Consider the following 23401-nt stretch of genomic DNA (forward strand, 5'->3'; position numbering starts at 1 on the left):
CTGCCTGGGATTCCTCCGATGCATCCTTGTGTGTAACGCCTACTGCTGCTGGCGCTGCTGTTGTTGCTGCTGGGAGTCGATGGTCATCCCAGAGGGGAAGTCGTAAGACCACTTTTACTACTTCCACCAAGCAATTGACTGTCCAACAGTCCTTTGCGAGGAAGATGAAATATCACAGCAGTCATCCTACTGCAAAGCGGATAACTGAGGCCTTGGCATCCTGGGTGGTGAGAAACGTGGTTCCGGTATCCATCATTACTGCAGAGCCAACTAGAGACTTGTTGGAGGTACTGTGTCCCCGGTACCAAATACCATCTAGGTTCCATTTCTCTAGGCAGGCGATACCGAAAATGTACACAGACCTCAGAAAAAGAGTCACCAGTGTCCTAAAAAATGCAGCTGTACCCAATGTCCACTTAACCACGGACATGTGGACAAGTGGAGCAGGGCAGGGTCAGGACTATATGACTGTGACAGCCCACTGGGTAGATGTATGGACTCCCGCCGCAAGAACAGCAGCGGCGGCACCAGTAGCAGCATCTCGCAAACGCCAACTCTTTCCTAGGCAGGCTACGCTTTGTATCACCGGTTTCCAGAATACGCACACAGCTGAAAACCTCTTACGGCAACTGAGGAAGATCATCGCGGAATGGCTTACCCCAATTGGACTCTCCTGTGGATTTGTGGCATCGGACAACGCCAGCAATATTGTGTGTGCATTAAATATGGGCAAATTCCAGCACGTCCCATGTTTTGCACATACCTTGAATTTGGTGGTGCAGAATTTTTTTTAAAAACGACAGGGGCGTGCAAGAGATGCTGTCGGTGGCCAGAAGAATTGCGGGACACTTTCGGCGTACAGGCACCACGTACAGAAGACTGGAGCACCACCAAAAACTACTGAACCTGCCCTGCCATCATCTGAAGCAAGAAGTGGTAACGAGGTGGAATTCAACCCTCTATATGCTTCAGAGGTTGGAGGAGCAGCAAAAGGCCATTCAAGCCTATACAATTGAGCACGATATAGGAGGTGGAATGCACCTGTCTCAAGCGCAGTGGAGAATGATTTCAACGTTGTGCAAGGTTCTGATGCCCTTTGAACTTGCCACACGTGATGTCAGTTCAGACACTGCCAGCCTGAGTCAGGTCATTCCCCTCATCAGGCTTTTGCAGAAGAAGCTGGAGACATTGAAGGAGGAGCTAACATGGAGCGATTCCGCTAGGCATGTGGGACTTGTGGATGGAGCCCTTAATTCGCTTAACAAGGATTCACGGGTGGTCAATCTGTTGAAATCAGAGCACTACATTTTGGCCACCGTGCTCGATCCTAGATTTAAAGCCTACCTTGGATCTCTCTTTCCGGCAGACACAAGTCTGCTGGGGTTGAAAGACCTGCTGGTGACAAAATTGTCAAGTCAAGCGGAACGCGACCTGTCAACATCTCCTCCTTCACATTCTCCCGCAACTGGGGGTGCGAGGAAAAGGCTCAGAATTCCGAGCCCACCCGCTGGCGGTGATGCAGGGCAGTCTGGAGCGACTGCTGATGCTGACATCTGGTCCGGACTGAAGGACCTGACAACGATTACGGACATGTCGTCTACTGTCACTGCATATGATTCTCTCAACATTGAAAGAATGGTGGAGGATTATATGAGTGACCGCATCCAAGTAGGCACGTCACACAGTCCGTACTTATACTGGCAGGAAAAAGAGTCAATTTGGAGGCCCTTGCACAAACTGGCTTTATTCTACCTAAGTTGCCCTCCCACAAGTGTGTACTCCGAAAGAGTGTTTAGTGCCGCCGCTCACCTTGTCAGCAATCGGCGTACGAGGTTACATCCAGAAAATGTGGAGAAGATGATGTTCATTAAAATGAATTATAATCAATTCCTCCGCGGAGACATTGACCAGCAGCAATTGCCTCCACAAAGTACACAGGGAGCTGAGATGGTGGATTCCAGTGGGGACGAATTGATAATCTGTGAGGAGGGGGATGTACACGGTGATATATCGGAGGATGATGATGAGGTGGACATCTTGCCTCTGTAGAGCCAGTTTGTGCAAGGAGAGATTAATTGCTTCTTTTTTGGTGGGGGTCCAAACCAACCCGTCATATCAGTCACAGTCGTGTGGCAGACCCTGTCACTGAAATGATGGGTTGGTTAAAGTGTGCATGTCCTGTTTATACAACATAAGGGTGGGTGGGAGGGCCCAAGGACAATTCCATCTTGCACCTCTTTTTTCTTTTATTTTTCATTGCGTCATGTGCTGTTTGGGGAGGGTTTTTTGGAAGGGCCATCCTGCGTGACACTGCAGTGCCACTCCTAGATGGGCCCGGTGTTTGTGTCGGCCACTAGGGTCGCTTATCTTAGTCACACAGTCAGCTACCTCATTGCGCCTCTTTTTTTCTTTGCGTCATGTGCTGTTTGTGGATGGTTTTTTGGAAGGGACATCCTGCGTGACACTGCAGTGCCACTCCTAGATGGGCCCGGTGTTTGTGTCGGCCACTAGGGTCGCTTATCTTACTCACACAGTCAGCTACCTCATTGCGCCTCTTTTTTTCTTTGCGTCATGTGCTGTTTGGGGAGGGTTTTTTGGAAGGGACATCCTGCGTGACACTGCAGTGCCACTCCTAGATGGGCCCGGTGTTTGTGTCGGCCACTAGGGTCGCTTATCTTACTCACACAGCTACCTCATTGCGGCTCTTTTTTTCTTTGCGTCATGTGCTGTTTGGGGAGGGTTTTTTGGAAGGGACATCCTGCGTGACACTGCAGTGCCACTCCTAGATGGGCCCGGTGTTTGTGTCGGCCACTAGGGTCGCTTATCTTACTCACACAGCGACCTCGGTGCAAATTTTAGGACTAAAAATAATATTGTGAGGTGTGAGGTATTCAGAATAGACTGAAAATGAGTGGAAATTATGGTTTTTGAGGTTAATAATACTTTGGGATCAAAATGACCCCCAAATTCTATGATTTAAGCTGTTTTTTAGGGTTTTTTGAAAAAAACACCCGAATCCAAAACACACCCGAATCCGACAAAAAAAATTCGGTGAGGTTTTGCCAAAACGCGGTCGAACCCAAAACACGGCCGCGGAACCGAACCCAAAACCAAAACACAAAACCCGAAAAATTTCTGACGCTCATCTCTAGAAAATACTAAGCACACAAGCCGCTGCCCAGGCGCCTTCCCCAATGTCATGCCCTGGTAGATGGTACCAGCTTCCCCCCTCTTAACGCCCCTGATCTCACTCCTTGCCCATAGAAACTGATCTTGTTCCACGACCCTGGACCTCCTAGTCCATGTTCTGCACCCTGTACTTGCCCTTTTAGCCCATGAAAGCTTGCCCCCTTACCAGATTCTCCTAGATTCTCATGATGACTTAACTGAATTTAATATTGTTTATTTATGCCATTGTATTTTGCTTTTGTGCTTGCTTTAACTAGGTTGTAGTGTCTTATTTTTCAAGTTTACATTATGTCATCCTCACACAGTCACCTTAGCACTATTGCGTTCTTCATGTTAGTTATTTTACTGTTCATTTCTTTTCTCTTCCACTTTTCTCTTCCACTGTCTCCCACACATTCCTTCCCTTTCTTTTATTTAGGTAGCTTGTTTGGGGTTGCTTACCTTGTGTAATTTAATATAATGAGTGGTCTATGAAAGCAGGAGAGTTTTAATTGGCTGCCGACTGCTTTTGAGAAGGAAGAGCCGGTCCTGTGTTTGAGAGGTTTACCAAATTTTGGTGCAGGAGATGGTCCCTAGAAAATGAGGAGCACTGCTGCTGACCTGTATCTGCCATCACCAAGGAACACCTTGCTGGCATGCGAGACATAGTTGAGTTGGACGCGAAGGTGATTGTGGCCCAGTTAGAGAAGGAGATAGGCATCCAGGATCCATCTGCTTGATACTCCAAAAAAAAAGCTTGGCCTGAGCAAGGTTTCTGTACGCAGGGTGCCCCATCAGCTGACTCAAGAGCAGAAGGAGGATTCGGAGACTTGGTGCTGCAACATGCTGGCTTAAACTCTGTCAGGGATATCATCAGTGTTGATGAATCCTGGATCTATAGTTTCGACCCAGAGACCAAACAACAGTTGGCCCAGTAAACGCCAGTTGTAGATGTGCTGCCAAAGTAGTTCCTTTATGAGTGCAGCATGTGCAAGCAGATGGTGGCTGTTTTTGTGGCTAAGGTCATGTAGCTACGATACCACTCATGCATCATTGCACCATCACTGGGGACTGGTACGCAAACAAATGCCTGCAGCAAGTGCTGGAAGCCATTTCCAGGCACCATTCAAGAACTCACACTCATGGCGGTCATCCCATTGATTTCAATGGGGCTTTGAAATTCAGGCCTGAATCCAAAACCTGCAAGATCCGGATCCGACAACAGGAAGTGATGTTTTGCCTAGGCTGACCATATTATCCCTTTAACCTGGGACACTCATGAATTACACAAGTTCTGAGGCTGCTTAAAACCAGGTGAAATGCAGGCTTTTAGTCAGCAAGCCACAGAACCTGTGTAATTCAAGAGTGTCCCAGGTTAAAGGGATAATATGGTCAGCTTAGTTTTGCTTCATTTTAGGATCCAAGGCAAGCCAGGAGATCCATGTTTCTTTCCAGATCCACTTGGATCCTTGAAGTTTGGGTGTGCTTAGTTCTCTGAGAACCGAGCCTGCTCATCTCTAGATTTTACTGTAAATTAATTGAGTTTATAAGTGAACTTGAAAATATGTTAATATCAAGTTTCCTTTCTCCATACTTCCAGTCCTGCCAAGTTTTGAGGTTAAGATTGAATCCACTCAGAGATTTTTATACTTAAATGACCAAGAACTAAGAGTGCGTATATATGCAAAGTAAGTAAATGTTTTTATGTGTACACAATAAATCTGTACAGATTATGTTTGTTCTAGTGATTAGTGATACTGTATATGTACAGGAGGTGTCTGTGTGTACTAGTGATCAGTGATATATGTACAGGAGGTGTCTGTGTGTACTAGTGATCAGTAATATATGTACAGGAGGTGTCTGTGTGTACTAGTGATCAGTGATATATGTACAGGAGGTGTCTGTGTACTAGTGATCAGTGATATACCGTATTTGCCGGCGTATAAGACGACTGGGCGTATAAGACGACCCCCCAACATTTCCACTCAAAATATAGAGTTTGTTATTGCCTGATTGGATTGGTCCCTGCCGTCTCCCTGTCACTAGCAGCTGTCTGGTCCGCCCTTGTTATGGATACCTGTAGTACCAGTATTAACCAACCACATAAAGTTGTAAGCCCCCCTCACCTGCAGCTTCCCTGCAGTGCTGCCACTGTCCCCCCTGCCTAAGCCGCTGCCCCCCCCCCCTTCTTATGCATACATGTCAGTGCTGCCGCTGTCCGCTGTCCTCCCTGCCTAACCGCCTGTCACTGCTGAATGTCGGCTCCTGCTCAGTGACATGAGCCGGGTGCTGCACTGTAACAATACGTGCAGCACCTGGCTCCTGTCCCTGTGTAGGAGCCGAACTTCACACAGCTTCACCCGCCGGCAGCGCCATACACTCACCGTGAGATAGAGGCACTTCACGGGGGAAGTGGGGGGGCAGCCAACATCATCTTCTTAACCCCCTGGATTGCTGAAAACGGGGGTCCGCCCGTGAGGCCACGCCCCCTTATGCTAGGCCACGCCCCTGTTTCGCGACTTCCCGCGCCGTGTGTATAAGACTGACTTCCCACCCGGCGTATAAGACGAACCCGGCGTATAAGACGACCCCCCGCTTGGAGGCATGTTTTTCAGGGGGAAAAAGTCGTCTTATACGCCGGCAAATACGGTATGTACAGGAGGTGTCTGTGTGTACTAGTGATCAATGATATATATGTACAGGAGGTGTCTGGGTACTAGTGATCAGTGATATATGTACAGGAGGTGTCTGTGTGCACTAGTGATCAGTGATATATGTAGAGGAGGTATCTGTGTGCTCTAGTGATCAGTGATATATGTACAGGAGGTGTCTGTGTGTTCTAGTGATCAGTGATATATGTAGAGGAGGTATCTGTGTGCTCTAGTGATCAGTGATATATGTACAGGAGGTGTCTGTGTGTTCTAGTGATCAGTGATATATGTACAGGAGGTGTCTATGTGCTCTAGTGATCAATGATATATGTACATGAGGTGTCTGTGTGCTCTAGTGATCAGTGATATATGTACAGGAGGTATCTGTGTGCTCTAGTGATCAGTGATATATGTACAGGAGGTGTCTGTGTGTCCTAGTGATCAGTGATATATATACAGGAGGTGTCTGTGTGCTCTAGTGATCAGTGATATATGTAGAGGAGGTGTCTGTGTGTTCTAGTGATCAGTGATATATGTACAGGAGGTGTCTATGTGCTCTAGTGATCAATGATATATGTACATGAGGTGTCTGTGTGCTCTAGTGATCAGTGATATATGTACAGGAGGTATCTGTGTGCTCTAGTGATCAGTGATATATGTACAGGAGGTGTCTGTGTGTCCTAGTGATCAGTGATATATGTACAGGAGGTGTCTATGTGCTCTAGTGATCATTGATATACAGTATGTACAGGAGGTGTCTGTGTGTATTAGTGATTAGTGATATATGTACAGGAGGTGTCTGTGTACTCTAGTGATCAGTGATATATGTACAGGAGGTGTCTGTGTGCTCTAGTGATCAGTGATATATGTAGAGGAGGTGTCTGTGTGCTCTAGTGATCAGTGATATATGTACAGGAGGTGTCTGTGTGTACTAGTGATCAGTGATATATGTACAGGAGGTGTCTGTGTGCTCTAGTGATCGGTGATATATGTACGGAGGTGTCTGTGTGTACTAGTGATCAGTGATATATGTACAGGAGGTGTCTATGTGCTCTAGTGATCAGTGATATATGTACGGAGGTATCTGTTTGCTCTAGTGATCAGTGATATATGTACAGGAGGTGACTGTGTGTCCTAGTGCTCAGTGATATATGTACAGGAGGTGTCTGTGTGTATTAGTGATTAGTGATATATGTACAGGAGGTGTCTGTGTGTCCTAGTGATCAGTGATATATGTACAGGAGGTGTCTGTGTGTACTAGTGATCAGTGATATATGTACAGGAGGTGTCTATGTGCTCTAGTGATCATTGATATACAGTATGTACAGGAGGTGTCTGTGTGTATTAGTGATTAGTGATATATGTACAGGATGTGTCTGTGTACTCTAGTGATCAGTGATATATGTACAGGAGGTGTCTGTGTGCTCTAGTTATCAGTGATATATGTAGAGGAGGTGTCTGTGTGCTCTAGTGATCAGTGATATATGTACAGGAGGTGTCTGTGTGTACTAGTGATCAGTGATATATGTACAGGAGGTGTCTGTGTGCTCTAGTGATCAGTGATATATGTACGGAGGTATCTGTTTGCTCTAGTGATCAGTGATATATGTACAGGAGGTGACTGTGTGTCCTAGTGATCAGTGATATATGTACAGGAGGTGTCTGTGTGTATTAGTGATTAGTGATATATGTACAGGAGGTGTCTGTGTGTCCTAGTGATCAGTGATATATGTACAGGATGTGTCTGTGTGATCTAGTGATCAGTGATATATGTACAGGAGGTGTCTGTGTCCTAGTGATCAGTGATATATGTACAGGAGGTGTCTGTGTGTCCTAGTGATCAGTGATATATGTAGAGGAGGTGTCTGTGTGCTCTAGTGATCAGTGATATATGTACAGGAGGTGTCTGTGTGTACTAGTGATATGTGATATATGTACCGGAGGTGTCTGTGTGCACTAGTGATCAGTGATATATGTACAGGAGGTGTCTGTGTGCTCTAGTGATCAGTGATATATGTACAGGAGGTGTCTGTGTTCACTAGTGATCAGTGATATATGTAGAGGAGGTGTCTGTGTGTCCTAGTGATCAGTGATATATGTACAGGAGGTGTCTGTGTGTGCTAGTGATCAGTGATATATGTACTGGAGGTGTCTGTGTACATTATTCTTTTTCTTGTATATATTTCTCTCCTCAGTTATCTCCCTGGGAAGCCTGTGAATGGACATGCATTTGCACTGTTCGGAGTGAAGAGAGATAATGAAAAGAAAAGTCTAACAGATACTCTGAGAAGGGTTTCGGTATGTGTTTCCACCAATACTTAGGTTGAAAATAAGTACAGGGACATAGATAGATTAAAAGTGGCATGCCAACATGGTAATAAAGCGATCTAAATGGTTTCAGCTTGAGAACTTCAAACATGCCTGTAAAGCATCACGTTTGAAGTTGTACAGCCAACTCTGTTGAAATGCATTAAACCACATTATTACCATATCGGCAAGTCATCCTCAGTTTACCAGAGTGTCCACTGTAATTGTTGACATGTTAACTACGACCACTAATATGGGTTTCACTATCTAAATCTATTTTAAATCGCAAGGTTCCAGTTTCAATGTATTAATTATAAACTGCAAGAAATTGCCATGGTTAATTTTTATAATCACAATATGTCAGAGCCCTGTGATGAATCCCAATGCCAGTGAAGAATATGTAGATTTTTTTAATTTTAGGTTTTGAAGTTTTCTAGAATTGTTTTTTTTAGGTGTTTAAGTTTCCTATTATTTGCTGATATGTCTTCAAATAATTTCCAAATAACATCCACAGAATAAACAGTTTATAGCAGCAGAAATGTATTTGTACCTATAGCCCTATCAAGTCAGAGGGGCGGGATGTAATGCAGCCCGATTTCAGCGGCCGTGCGGGATGCTGGCCGAACTTCGAAGTTTTTTTAAAGGGGGCAATCACTTACAAAGCAAACCATTCCACCCTGTGAGTGGAATAAATGGAGCTACAGAAAGCCAAATGCTGTCAGAGTTCAGAGTCATTGCCCACTGCCAAGGAGTCAGAAGCCAGGAGGTCATACTCAGGGAAGCCATCCAAAGCACAATAGTGCAATAGCTCAAGTGCAAAAGCAGCTGGTCCGAAATGTATTTAATAGGCAGGTGATGTGTACAGACAGGAAGTTGGTTTATACAGGTCTGAAATTGAGGCAATTTAGCCTGTAGCCCACTCTGCAGAGGCAGCACAACTTCAACCCAAAATTGATGTCTTTGGACCTGATAGTGGAAGTTGTTGGGTGGTGTGGTAGATTTTGTGGCAGTAGAGCAGCTGTGCAATGCCAGAAGAAAGGTTCAACCTAAATCAGTAACTCCTGTAGACCAACTGTAAAGGCCTCAAATCATGAGTCTCCCACCCCAGATCAGGTTGTGAAATCCACCAGCAAAAAGCCTGAAAGTATTGGCTTCTTTCTGAGGCAATTACCAGGTTCCCTAGATTTGCATTCTTGCCAGTAATGGAAGGCTGCAACTAGCTTTGAGGCATGGACATCATCTGCAGGTTCCCAAGATCTTTACTCCAGACATTGTCACTTTCCTTTACTGTGATACTGCAGTTTGTCCTGTACCTCTGTAGAAGACCTGGATTTCACTATATTCCAGATGTCCTCGAACTTAAATGAGTGTGTGTGCTCTAGAGGGTTTTGTTGAGAGAGATACTAGCAAGGAATCATGGAAAACTCTTTGGGGTAAATTTACTAAGATGGGAGTTCTATTTAAGATGGGTTGTTGCCCATAGCAACCAAACAGATTCCAGGTATTATCTTGTAGTAGGTGCTAGATAAATGATAAGTAGAATCCGGTTGGTTGCTATGGGCAACATCCCATCTTAAATAGAACTTCCATCTTAGTAAATTTACCCCTCTGTATCCATAAAGTGTTCTATTTTCTAAAATTACATCTGATGCGACCATGCCAGGCAAATGGTTAAAGGTTTCAATGTCATGTTGAGTCTCTAGAGATCATCCAAAAATACAAACTTTGCATGATAGTGCTGTCATGGCTTTCCACAGCTGTAGCAACTTTTAAATGAAGAGGCCCGTGAATACTGAGCATTTAATATCCCTTGGGATGACCCTCTTATCAATACCTTTAGTTTTAGCTACAGAAGATCTATTTGCAACCCTTCTGGAAAGATGAAGTGAACTCAATATTTCAAGAGCATTTCTCTAGTTTGGCAAAGGAAATGTTATTTAAGAGGACATTGAGACTGTTGACATGTATTATGTTTGACACCAAAATGTTGATAGTCTGAAAGTTGACATTCAGGAAGTGGCTGTACAATTTACAAATAGAGATACATTCCAGATAGAGGCTATCAACCAAAACGCTACTGTTAAGGAGAAAGTACCTGCTATACACCACAAACTATTTCTGATCTGCCAGACACCCCACTCCAAAGCAGATAACTGAAGGAGAGAGGTCATTTTAAAAATAAAGAGGTCTGAGTCTTTATCAGTCAAATATAGACCCATAAGGCTTATTCCCACCTCCTGACTTCTAGTGTGGTCTACTCACTTGCACTTTTTAAATATCCAACTAAGAGCCCAGATCCATAACTACATAAGACAGATTTTATTTTAGCCAGGTTTCTTTTGGCAGTGTTTGCAATTTTTTGTGCCGTAAGAATCTTTTTCAGGTTTGCATTTCCATTGTCATCCTTCTGCAGTTGGCACTTTTAATTGTAATAATTTTTAGAACATACAATTATTGTGTATATACTGTAAATACTGGTATGGCAGAATTCAATTCTAGGCTATCGAGAAGAGAAATGTACACATACAGTACGCTGATGATGCAGAATGTAATTTTGATAAAGATGAGCCTAGTTTAGAGATAACGAAAGGTTTTCATAATCTAGAACAGTTGTTGAAGGATGAGATGAGACATTGATAGCATAAGTGTTTCCCTTTAAAAATACATATATAAAAACAAATACTTAGAGGGCTTAGATTGTTTAAATTCTTATATATACAACATGATCAATATTTGACATAATGTTGGAATAAAACATTAGATGACTGTTCGATGCAGTTATTGAGATTACTTATTTATTACAGAGAGAGAAAAGTAAAAGACTGTTAGCAAAATTGAGGAGAAAAAAGTGGACTCATTAAACATAAGGATTCACCTTTTTTTTTTTTTTAGAAAGGGTCAATATTACTAACAAGATAGTAGAACAATATAAGAAAGAATTGGCTGAAACTAGCTTGAGGAAGTCATAATGAGATAATCAGGATTATCAAGTGGGTGCAGTAAGAAACCATAGAAAAAGAACATATATACGCCATATCCACAAAGAACACCATCTAGATTTCAGACATCCTCCCCCCATCAGCCAGAACACTAGATTCAAGCCAACACACTCAAAAGATCAAAATAGATGGTCTAGATATATATATATATATATATATATATATTCAAAGTACATGCAACATTCTCCAAAATATAGACTTATATGGTAATCAAAGAAGAAGAGGAACTATAGTTAACACTGATCATTCAGAACCATACAGAAACAAGTGACTGTTTAAAATGGGTCTAGAGAGATACATGCATATCAATCCATATGCTCTTACTATTCCTGCACTCCCAAAATAAGTTGCGACCAAGAGGAATTACAGGCATTAGAAAACTTTGCAAGAAGACAAAAAATCCAATAGATAAAACATAAATTTAATTTTTTTATAAAATCCAAATATTACAGAAAGGTCAAAATTTTGCTCCCAGTATATTTAAAACTTTATTAGAACATAATTTTCTTTTTGTTCCCTATCCTATTATACCTATTTTTATTACCTTCCAGAAATCTACAAGTCTCTATTTGGGGATAGATCCATCACCAGTAATCTGTCAGTTTGTTAATTCTATTTTACTAAAATATGTTATGCTCCCCAGATCTTATGTCTGTGATACAGTGCACATACTGAATATATTTGGACAATATGTAGCACATATAGTGTACTATCGCCATGACATAGATGACTTGTTTATTATTTAGGAAGGTTGTGGAGCACTTAGCGCTGTAGTTTATTTCATTTTTTAATAATAATTATTTTAATTTAAAATTCACTCATACATTTGATCACAATTTATTGAACTTTCATGATGTCACTTTATCTTCATGGAAAAACTCTATAGTGAGTGATATCTTTCAAAAACCAGTAGATACCAATCATTTTTTACAATATACTAATGGACACTACAAGCCATGATTAAACAATATTCCTTTGAATCAATTTAATATGGTACAATTGTTCCACTGAAGAATCTTAATATGAAAGCAAAAAAAAATTTTTTTTTCAGAACTTTAAACAGATGGGTTATCCAACAAAACTAATACAAACATGATATCAAAAGGCTTTAGATACGGATCGTTCTACTTTCTTAAAAGCTAAAAATAATATGTCACACAAACATAAACATCAGATGAATGCTAATATAGGTAATGAAGTAGTTAATAGAGATATTTTGGGTATTGTGTATTCAAATATAACAATAAGTATCTTGATATTTGTAGAATTCCATATGACAATTTTCATATTTTGCAAGAAAATTAAGATTTACATTTTGTTATCCACAATACCCCCAGAGGTATGACTAAGAAAAATATGAATTTGAAGAATATATTAGCACCCAGTATGCCGAAGACAAAAAATAAAACAGATCCCAAATATGTTAGTGGTAGAAGGCATTTTCTTTCTACAACTGGATGTTAAAATTTAGCAACACTAGATGTATTTCCTGTCAATTTATAGCTAACAAATGCCTTTATGTAAAACCAAATGTTAGTAGCAAAATAATTTGTTTCAAACTGTTTATTAAAAGAAACACTACCTATTGTATCTACAGTATAGTAAAGTGTCCATGTGACTTACAATAACTGTGTTGCACAATAAGAGCTCTAAAAGTAGATTTAGAGAACATCAGTTAAACATCCTTAAAATATTTCTATTTAACCACTTAACTGGCGAATATTTTTTAAAAAAAAAACGCTCAGAAGTTGAATTTTTTTTAAATGTTTGAATTAGGTTAAGAATATTTTAATAAAGATTGTCTAAAATGATTTTCTTAGAAACAAAAAATAAAACTAACATTTAAAAAACAAACAAACTAAAATATTGGTGCAAACATCAATGGGCGACCATTGTGACTTCCCATTTTAGGCATGAGATCCTCTCAGCAGCCCACGGAGCCCTTCAGGAAGATGAGGGGCTGTTTTTTTTTAACATTTCCCCAGTGGCTGCTAATGTCTGCAGCCACTGGGTGGGGGGTGCTACTGGTCTGGCCGATCAGCAGTGATCAGCAGCATGGCAGGCACTGGGGGGTAGGGAACCAGGAAGCAGAGGGACTGGAGGTCCCTCTAAGAGCAGCAATTGTAGGAAGCTTTGCTTCCTGCTGCTGCACAGTGAGTTTTCTGACTGGTCGCATCTGATGCGACCGTGTCAGGGAAAGCCCAGGTGTGGTTGCATCTGATGCGACTATGCCAGGCAGGTGGCTAATATTGTATCTAAACATATTCCATTAGCTCATAATGGACATTAACAAGCTCTCAAATTAGTAGGTGTTCCACATATCAGGCAGACTTTAAGAGAGGGGGACAGGTATATGTTGCTGTGTAAAAAAGCTGTATGCATGTATTGGAAAAAGAAGACACTATAAATTCATAAGGATTAAACAATATAGTAGAGTTTGAGTTTTTTCATTAAAACAGTTAGCAGTTAGCTTTTATATGGTTCAGTTTCTCTCCCTATGTGAATAGTACTCGTAGGTGATGGCTTTTTAAATATGTTGGGTCTTTCGAATATGAAGATCAGTTAAATATAAATATATATAATATTATCAATTGTAGTAATTGTCCTCAATATACTAACAAAGTACTTTTGGAACTAACTAGATATTATATAGAGAGATCTGACCACCAATGTTGGATGAGAATTAAGTAAAAAAAAAAGTTAAAACAAAATAAATCATATTTGCAGAATGTAATCAAGATAGCGTAGTGTTTAGGTCCTTTGGTTACTATATATACATATAAACCTGGGTTCGCTACCTGGTCATGATAATTTATTTTATTAAGAAGGTAGAGGAATATAAAGATGTGATATTTACCAAGATGCCTTATGAATTTGATAAGGCAATGGTTCCCAAACTCAGTCCTCATGACCCCAAACAGGTCACATTTTCCAGGTCATAAAGCAGGTGAACAGGTGTATTCATTACTCACTGACATATTTTAAAAGATCCACAAGTGAAGCCAATTATTTAACTTGGGATTCTGGATTCATGAACTGTTTGGAGTCCTGAGGACTGACTTTGAGAACCTACAGATGTGTCCACATACATCTTTGCTATATCCCGCCAGGTATGACACAGTTTTGCATGCCATAGACTCAGAGATTTATCCATGCCTTGTGATTTCTCTTATTTTGCTTCTTTAATATGTTACTTTATACACATTCTATTATGGCAAACAAAAATTTTAAAATTCATCCACTCGCTACTGGCATGTTGTGCCAAATTTGTAAAAAAGCAAAGATGTAAGTGGACACACCTGTATGTGATCATCAGATTCATGCAACAGAGATCAGCCAGCTGCTAGTCATTAAGAGACATATACTGTAGGTCTAAGTCTACACAATACTAATCTTGTCTTCTGTATGTGTATATGCAGGTTTTGGCACAAGCTGTAAGCACCAAACATGTTATCCAATTACGTGAAAGTCCAAAAAATGATGCATTCCTCATAGATCTGGTTGTTGGATTCTAAGGCTGATACCAGTGCATATGATTTGCCAATCTCTGCACATTGTGGTTATTGGTAGATCTTACAGTGTCTTCCTGAGGTCTTAATACTAAATCTAATTTTAAGGCACACGCTCAGCAATGTGTCCAGTTTAAATGATCAACCAGACCAGGCAAAAATTTCTTGGACATATAATATTTTTTTTACATCTGATTCAAATTTATATCAAACAGATATCCAATGGTGAAGGCACTGCTATTTTGGAAAGGAATGACCTAGTGAAGTTCTTCCAGAAGGCAGAAGACATGCTGCAATGGAGGCTGTATGTGACAGTGACTGTCATCACTGACTCGGGTAAGACTGGGAAATAAATATTTGCCTATACAATTCTCCTTCATACGTTCGAAACACGGACATCCCCAGAGTAGGTACTGTAAAATAGGACAGTTTGAAATTTTTTAGGTCATGCCTTGCTAAAATTTGTCTATAAAAAAAAAAAGTAAATTTTAAACAAATCAATAGTTAAAACAATATTTTACTATGGAATGCTTTTCATTTATAGCCAATAATAAAATATGCCTGAATGGAGCAAAAATTGAATTGCTCCTTCGGGTGCCATCTAGTGGTTGCCGGTGCGCATAACACTTGAATCTCCCCCGCAGAGGTGAGGATCAGTGTTATCCTTTTATTATATAGGATTGGCCCCATATCATAAACCATTCCAGGATCCTGTCATTTATCAACAAAGTGACTAAAGCAAGTGGATAAAATGCAGCCATGATTATAGTCTAATTTAGCTCATTAGGAAAATATTATACTATTAAGATATTTCCCCAGATACAGATGTAGCCATGCTAATCTATGCTCTGCAACACGGCAACACTAATCCCAGCCTGGATCGCAGTAAGAGGAGCATGCTACATCTGGATGAGTGGGTTTTGACAGTCCTGTTGGAAGCAAACCACTGTGAGTAAGTACTCTAAACGAGGGATTAATGTATATAGACTTTGCTGCAAAGGCCTGCTGCTGTATGTATCACCCAGATGAGTGTTTCAGCAGAGATGCTTGACTGTCACCTAAGATCAGTCAACTATGACAAACCCAACAATATTAGATATAACAATGTATAGAACTATTTCTTTATGTAGGGAAAAGTGAATACTTTTCATAATCCATATTCTGGGAGACCTCTGTATAAACTTGTAGTCAGAGTAATCAGCCAAATGACTTTGATAGATAACAGTTCATAAGGAAGCTAGAGAGATACTAGCATGATACAGACTGAGACAGACACCAGGTTGCCTAGTGTAACTCTTATAAAATCTTTCGGTGCATGCCAAGAAAAGTAGGAATATTCATATGAAGATGTTCATGATTGTGGCACTTACAGATGTTGCCTCACTCATCCAGCCTGCAGCTTGGCGTATTTGCCGCAATCCAGGCACGACAAAGATGCACACATGAGCCAAAGTACGAGTGCACAGAAGGAATATATAGGCGGGGTACTAAGCCGCAGCTTGGCGTACTAAGTCGCACCCGCACCTTTGGTGAGCGGGACTACATCTGTACTCCTGCTTGCACCAGGTGGAACCCTCCCCAGCCATGGCCACTGCACATGCGTTGTCATCAGTCTGAGCATGCACAGAACAGACCTGACTTCTTATATAGAAGGGAAATGATTGATTTTGTAATAAGTCTTAAATCGGAACCCCTGTCCCAGCATGTGAACATTCAGGGGCATGCAAATTTCTTATTGCCATGTAAGAAATTCTAATTATCTGATCTGAAATCTGATAATTAGTGAACATGCCCATAAGTGTGGAGCTGGATCTTCTACTGTGCTAAACAATGTATTCCAATGTGATTTCCAATGCTTTTCAGGAAAATGGATCTGTTTGAGCAATAGATAATACTCTTTGTCTGACTCTCTTGCAGGCAGTGATATGGTGGAAGCTGAGCTGGATAATATTTATATTGTGACCTCTCCGTATAAAATTCTCTTCACAAAAAGTCCCAAATTTTTCAAACCCAGAATGCCGTATGATTTTACGGTAATTACCTATATGATCCATTCTCATAATTTCCTGCCCATTTGGTTCATTAATTGGTGCTGTACAGATGCATATTTATTATATTGTTGTCTTGGGTGTAGCGTTGGCATAGAAAATATTTATTTATGTATTTCTATAGAACCAGCATATTCTATTGCACTTGGTAATATGGTAACAAATGCATCTTGAAATCTGTACTTCATTTTTTTATTACTTTCGGCTATATAAAAAACAGTATAACTCAAGCAATATTGCAATGGGTCGCTCCAGTACTGTTTAAATAGATGTCTAGCTACCATCCAAATGGTTAGATAGTAATTGCATTGATGACATATGCAGACTAGGAAGGGGATCCGGTCAAGATGCCGGCTGTCGGGATTCCGGGCAGTCGAAATACAGATGCTGGAATCTCGACACCCTTTAGAATCCCGACGCAGGAACTCTGAAAGGGATGGGAGACCGAAACCAGAATCCCGACAGCCGGCATTCTGACCGCAAGTAAAGCTGGCAGGTAAGGTTTAGGGCCGGGGGGGGGGGGGTTAGGTTTATGCTCCAGGTTAGGGTTAGTGTTAGGCTGTGGGGGTGAGGTGGTAGGTTAAGGTTAGGCTGCAGGGTGGGGGGTTAGTGTTAGGCACCCCCGGGGGTGTTAGGGTCAGGTTGTGGGGGAGGGAGGGTTAGGGTTAGGCACCCCAGGGAAGGGGGGGTTAGGGTCAGGCTGCGAGGGAGGGTTAGGTTTGGGCAGTGGGCATGGGGGGTTAGGTTTAGATGCCTCTGAGGAGTGGTTAGGGTCACCACTAAGGGGGGAGGTTAGGGTCAGGCTCAAAACAGTCCACACTCACCTGTATCGGTCTTCCACTCATCAGGATCCCGGCCTTGGTATTGTGACCGCCGGGATACCGTAAGCCGGCATTTCATGCCAAACCCTTAGGAAGATAGCAATAAAAATGTAAATGCAAAAAGTTTAAACATCTTGAAAAGGACACGTTTGGATGATATTTTTTAAAAAAATTTCAATAGGACCTTTTTATATACAGTTTTGTGTGTGATTTCTAAGTTGCATTTTTAGACAAAGTTTTCAGCGCTATAATTACTTTCATGTTTTATTTCTGAACAAAATGTTCCCATTTCATGCTAATCAATAATACAGGTTGAGTCTCCCATATCCATAATGCTAGCAAACAGAAGTATTTTGGATATCTTGTATTTTGGAATATTTGCATACTACAGTATAATGAGATATCTTGGGGATGGGACCGGGTGGCGGTCATTAGGTTGACATGAGTTAGGTCTACATACATTGGGTTGACCACATTTGGTCGACATGCATTATGTCAACATGATCATTAGGTCGACATAGTCATTAGGTCGACGTGTGCTAGGTCGACATGGGAAAAGGTCGACATGAGTTTTCACAATTTTTTAAAACATTTTCAACTTTTTCATACTTTACGATTCACGTGGATAACAATTGGGAACAGTAATCTGTGCCGAGCGAAGCGGTAGCGGAGCGAGGCACCTTGCCCGAAGCATGGCAAGCAAAGCGAGCCATGAGAGGGGACACGGTGCACTAATAGGGGTTCCCCATCACTTTACGAAGAAAACGACACAAAAAAGTAAAAAAAACTCATGTTGACCTTTTCCCATGTCGACCTAGCACATGTCGACCTAATGACCATGTCGACCTACTGATCATGTTGAACTAGTGCATGTCGACCAAATGTGGTTGACCCAATGTATGTCGACCTAATGAACCACACCCGATGGGACCAAAGTCTACACACAGAATACATTCATGTTTCATGTACATCTTACACACATAGAAGGGAAATTCAATCTGTTTTCCGCAGGAAAACACCACTGAAAATTCCTGCATCTGACAAATAGGAACTTGAGACCAATGGAATTATGTTAGAGAATTAGTACTCTCTGGTCTATGACTGGCAGGGGCACAAGAAACTTAAGTCTGGGCCCCTCATCCAGGCTTCATCTACATGAAGCTGTCACCTCCGTTGAGGTGTCTCGTGAACTGGCAATGCTGAAGGGGAGGGCTTCCCCTTTGGTGTGGAGGGCACTCCAACCTCTCAGAGCATCAGTGCTGTCCAGCTGGTAGAATATCTCTTCAAACACTCTGGACCTTAAGAAAATGATTGGATTTAACACCAGCTGCCTATGTTACAACAAATCTGATGTTTTTCTTAATCTATTTTAGGTGTTGGTCACTTACCCTGATGGGTCTCCCGCACAGGGTGTCCCTGTGGTGGCTGAACCAGGAGCAGTGAGAGCAACAACTCAGGATGATGGAACCGTTAGGCTTACTGTCAATGTAGCCTCAGATAAAAGCTCTCTGGAAATAAGGGTAACATACTGTATATATTTGCTCCTCTTGTTTTGTGTATTTGGGACTTGAGTTAGAATGGAATATAGCAGATTGAACCAATGGAGCAGATTCAACTAGATGCGAGCAGTTAGCTGCACCTATCCGTGCAATTATGATAGGCTGAATTCTATTCTCCATTAGATGCAAACAGATAATCCATTAGACTGTTATCCCGCTTTGCTGCTGCAGATGGCTTCTCATGGGTAATTAAATATGGCACCGTATGTTTACATGGTGAAAAACATCCATGAAAGTAAATGTCATTGGAGAAGCAGCATCTATATAGTAATGTCAACTGCACACTATAGTTTGTGCCATCATAAAAAATAAAACAAGTACAGCAACAGTCCACTATAGTGTATTGTGACATATTTGCAATACTTTACAACCCAGATCGCAGTGCTAAGGATAATTTATCTAAGAACATCCTACAGAGTCATATTTACTAAAAAATAAAAAACTTACACACAGTCTGAGGGGTATTCAAGCGAAATAATTGATTTAATTATTCACAGTATGTTACAGAATATAAAAAGATTATAAAAAATGTTTTCTCTGCAAACAGAAACATTTAACATGCATGGTACTGTAACCGAGCTTCAATACCCCCCATTAAACCCAGGCAGTGTTGGAGACAGTAATGGATCTTCAGACATGGATACTGGAAGTGAAGTGTCTGGGTGTCTTCCCCAGCACCCCCTACAACCCCTATCCAGAGCCATGAGGGGATGGGGCTCTTTTACACAGTGTATACTGTATAAATGCAGCCTGTGCATATGGGCATGCATTGCTTATACCACATAGCCATTTACACAGGCTGCATTTACACAGTTTGAACCATGTAGCGAGGCGGATGTCCCTCCCTCTGCAACACTTGCCTAACAGCCGGTGCCTAGAGGCTAGCACTTCCATTGACTTCAAGATTATCTGACAACATCTAGTACTTCACAACATCTGCAAAAGGACTGATATGATCTACTTGGGGTGTGTGCAAAACAAAGGAGCAAAAAAAAAATTGGAGCCAGTCAAACATTTTAACAAACTTAATAGTCTAAAGAACCAAATAAGAATAAAATCCATCATCTGTAATTACACCCTGGATTTATCCTATGCTGGCATACAGTCACAGGTCACAGTGAGGCTGGTCCCAAGTTGCACACACAGGAGGGAATTCAATTGAGGGTGGAAAATTAAAAAAACTCCAAGACATGAAGTTTTCCCACTGAAGTTACAAGTTTCTATAGCATTCATAAAAATCCATATATTTAGTTTTATTGTTGTAGCATAATAAAACATGTACAGTAGATATATAATTTTGTGTATTTCCACATATTAATAAGTGTTTTACTTGTAACTGGCCGGTGCTGACAGGGTTAAAATGGCACCGAGGGAAGATTCCATAGTTCCCTCGTGCCCAGAGACAAGGTACCCACGTGCATGCCGTGGGAAAAGTGAGGGTCGCAAGGATGTCATCTGGATACCCCTGGGGAGTACCATTACTACCATTTTTTAATATTCAGAAACATAACCCGGGTATCTCTGAATTACATTATTTTTTATGGAGACTGTTGTATTGCATGCAAGGAATATTGTATAGGTTAGTTATAGTAGTTTAGATAGAGATATGTTAAGCACCATATAACATACCCTGTTGATGACTTTACATTAAAATAATACTTTGTTACCCATTCATGAATTGTGTAATATTGCATAATATTCTCCAAGGAAATTGGATGGGCAAGTTAAACCAAGAAAACAGGTATAGAGGTAAATGAACTCATAAATGTTATACATAAGACATATGTAATGTGCTAGTATCTTATATATGAGTTGTCACAACATATATACTAACACTATTACTATAATAGGCTTTCCCAAGTAGGCCTAGATTACTATTAATGCTTGGATGGTTGCAAAATGTTATATTAGTCTTGGAGTAAAAAAAGAAGTTACACTAAGTACAAGAGATTCATAAAAAAGGCTTCACTTCCACATATGAATGACTTAGGAAAGCAAGGAGCTTTAGATCCACTGCCATGAGACTTCCACAAGTCAGCGCTGTTCCGTGCAGTTGTATTGTCTCTGGCCGGTTCCGGCCCCGGAACAGTTTCAAAGAAAGACAGATCCAGCCAAGTTTCACCCAACTCAGAATAAGACAGACATTCACAGTGTGTAAATCTGCTGCGCCGTACGCAGAAAACTCACCATTGCTTCCTTGCAAAGTGACCCGTCTGACTCAGGAGCACCTGTCTCTTCATTATCTTCTACAAATGATGTTGCCCTTCCAAGATGTTTATGGAAATACCCTTAATTCCCATACTTCATATTATACCCTTGATTCCCATACTTCACATTATACCCTTGATTCCCATACTTCATATTATACCCTTGATTCCCATAGTTCATATTATACCCTTGATTCCCATACTTCATATTATACCCTTGATTCCCATACTTCATATTATACCCTTGATTCCCATACTTCATATTATACCCCTGATTCCAATACTTCTTATTATATACATGAGGGATTTATTAAAACACATAAGTAACCAATCTCATGGGATGGAGATGTGGAAATATGGAAATGTGATTCTTAATAGCAGGTAGAGTGAAGGTATTTGTGATACAAAGCTGCTTTGAATATGATATTTTATTAATTTATGTTGTTACTTTATTTTATATTTTATTGCTTTTTTGTTTTACAAATTCTTTATTTAGAATAAGAGTTTTTATCAGCTATTTAAAAACCATAAACGAGCAAAAGGAAGATGATAAAGTGATTACAAAATAAGGATAAACAACAGTATGCACAGTATGCCAATACAAACGTCCTCAATGCAACAGCAATACGCTACAAAACAGTACATATAGAATAAGAAAATATGGCTAAAAGAGAGGGATCCGGTCTGAAGATCGACAGTGTCTAGGTCGACAATGTTTAGGTTGACCACTATAGGTCGACAGTCACTAGGTCGACATGGATGGAAGGTCGACAGGGTTTCTAGGTTGACATGTGCTAGGTCGACAGGTCTAAAGGTCGACATGAATTTTTCACATTTTTTGGGGGAGATTTTTTCATATTTAACGATCCATGTGGACTACGATTGGAACGGTAAAGTGTGCCGAGCGAAGGAACCATGCCCGAAGCATGGCGAGCGAAGCGAGCCATGCGAGGGGACGCGGTGCACTAATTTGGGATCCCGGTCACTTTACGAAGAAAACGACACAAAAAAAATTCCTCATGTCGACCTTTAGACCTGTCGACCTAGCACATGTCGACCTAGAAACCATGTCGACCTTCCATCCATGTCGACTTAGTGACTGTCGACCTATAGTGGTCGACCTAAACATTGTCGACCTAGACACTGTCGATAAAACGAACCACACCCAAAAGAGATGGGACAGATGTAGAGAAAGACAGGCTAGAAAAGGAATATCTATCCAGGATACCAGGACAGATATGTAATGCAATGTAAGTAAAGGGGATGAAGCTGTGGCCCAATACTACATCCTAGGTGGAAGTGTTCTCCCCCCGAGTAGTAAACACATCGACATGCGGTATACGTACCATTGTGAGTTTTTGAATATTATCCAGGTAAACCAAGTTGATGTAAACTCCAAAAATATCTTATACTGATAAAAATATATTCTCCATATATGTAAAAATCCAGCTTCTAACACCAGCCTCCAACCAAGGGTGGGATACGAGAGTGCCAACAAGCTGGCATGACTGCCCCAGCAGCATTGTTCCTATGTTTGAGCAACAATTTTTTGGATGTGGCCAGAAGTATGTCAGAATACGACATCAGCCAAAATTAGGGAAAAGAAGGTACAGGGTAACCAAGAACCACTGAAATGTTTTATTGTTTTAGGCGTCTATGTACTAAGTCTTGGAGAGAGATACAGTGGACGTAGATAAAGTTCCAGCCAATCAGCTCCTAACTGTCATGTTACAGGTTGCGTTTGAAAAATAACAGTGAGGAGGACCACTTTATCTCCATCCAAGCCTTAGTAAATAGACCCCATAGTCTATTTACTAAGCCCTGAATGGAGATAAAGTACCAGCCAATCACCTCCTAACTGCCATGTCACAAGCTGTGTTTGAAAAATAACAGTTACAGTAGGAGCTGATTGGCTGGTACCTTATCTCCGGCCACTTTATCTCCACCCAATGCTTAGTAAACAGACCCCTTAGTCTGTTAATTAACTTTAAAATTTTGTTATTTTGCATTTTATTTTCTTACAGATGGGTCCATGTTTATCTTGACCTTTAATAGGATTAAGTGAGACTGGGAAATCAGACTTAATCCCCTGCTGTAATGACTTAATCCCCTGCTGTATTGTTCTCTGTATT

The 23401-nt window shown here is 41.1% G+C and overlaps 1 protein-coding gene across 1 annotated transcript in view; it reads left to right on the plus strand.

Annotated features, from left to right (window-relative positions):
* LOC134936119 (A.superbus venom factor 1-like) overlaps positions 1 to 23401 on the plus strand; it is a 147197-nt gene that overhangs the window by 35503 nt on the left and 88293 nt on the right. Inside the window, exons 7-11 of the mRNA XM_063931028.1 lie at positions 4769 to 4856; positions 8015 to 8117; positions 14850 to 14970; positions 16552 to 16667; positions 18877 to 19023. Coding sequence (XP_063787098.1) covers positions 4769 to 4856; positions 8015 to 8117; positions 14850 to 14970; positions 16552 to 16667; positions 18877 to 19023 — 575 coding nt within the window. The remainder of the gene's footprint in view (positions 1 to 4768; positions 4857 to 8014; positions 8118 to 14849; positions 14971 to 16551; positions 16668 to 18876; positions 19024 to 23401) is intronic.

Source organism: Pseudophryne corroboree, chromosome 6, assembly GCF_028390025.1.
Source record: "Pseudophryne corroboree isolate aPseCor3 chromosome 6, aPseCor3.hap2, whole genome shotgun sequence".
Lineage (NCBI taxonomy): Eukaryota > Metazoa > Chordata > Amphibia > Anura > Myobatrachidae > Pseudophryne > Pseudophryne corroboree.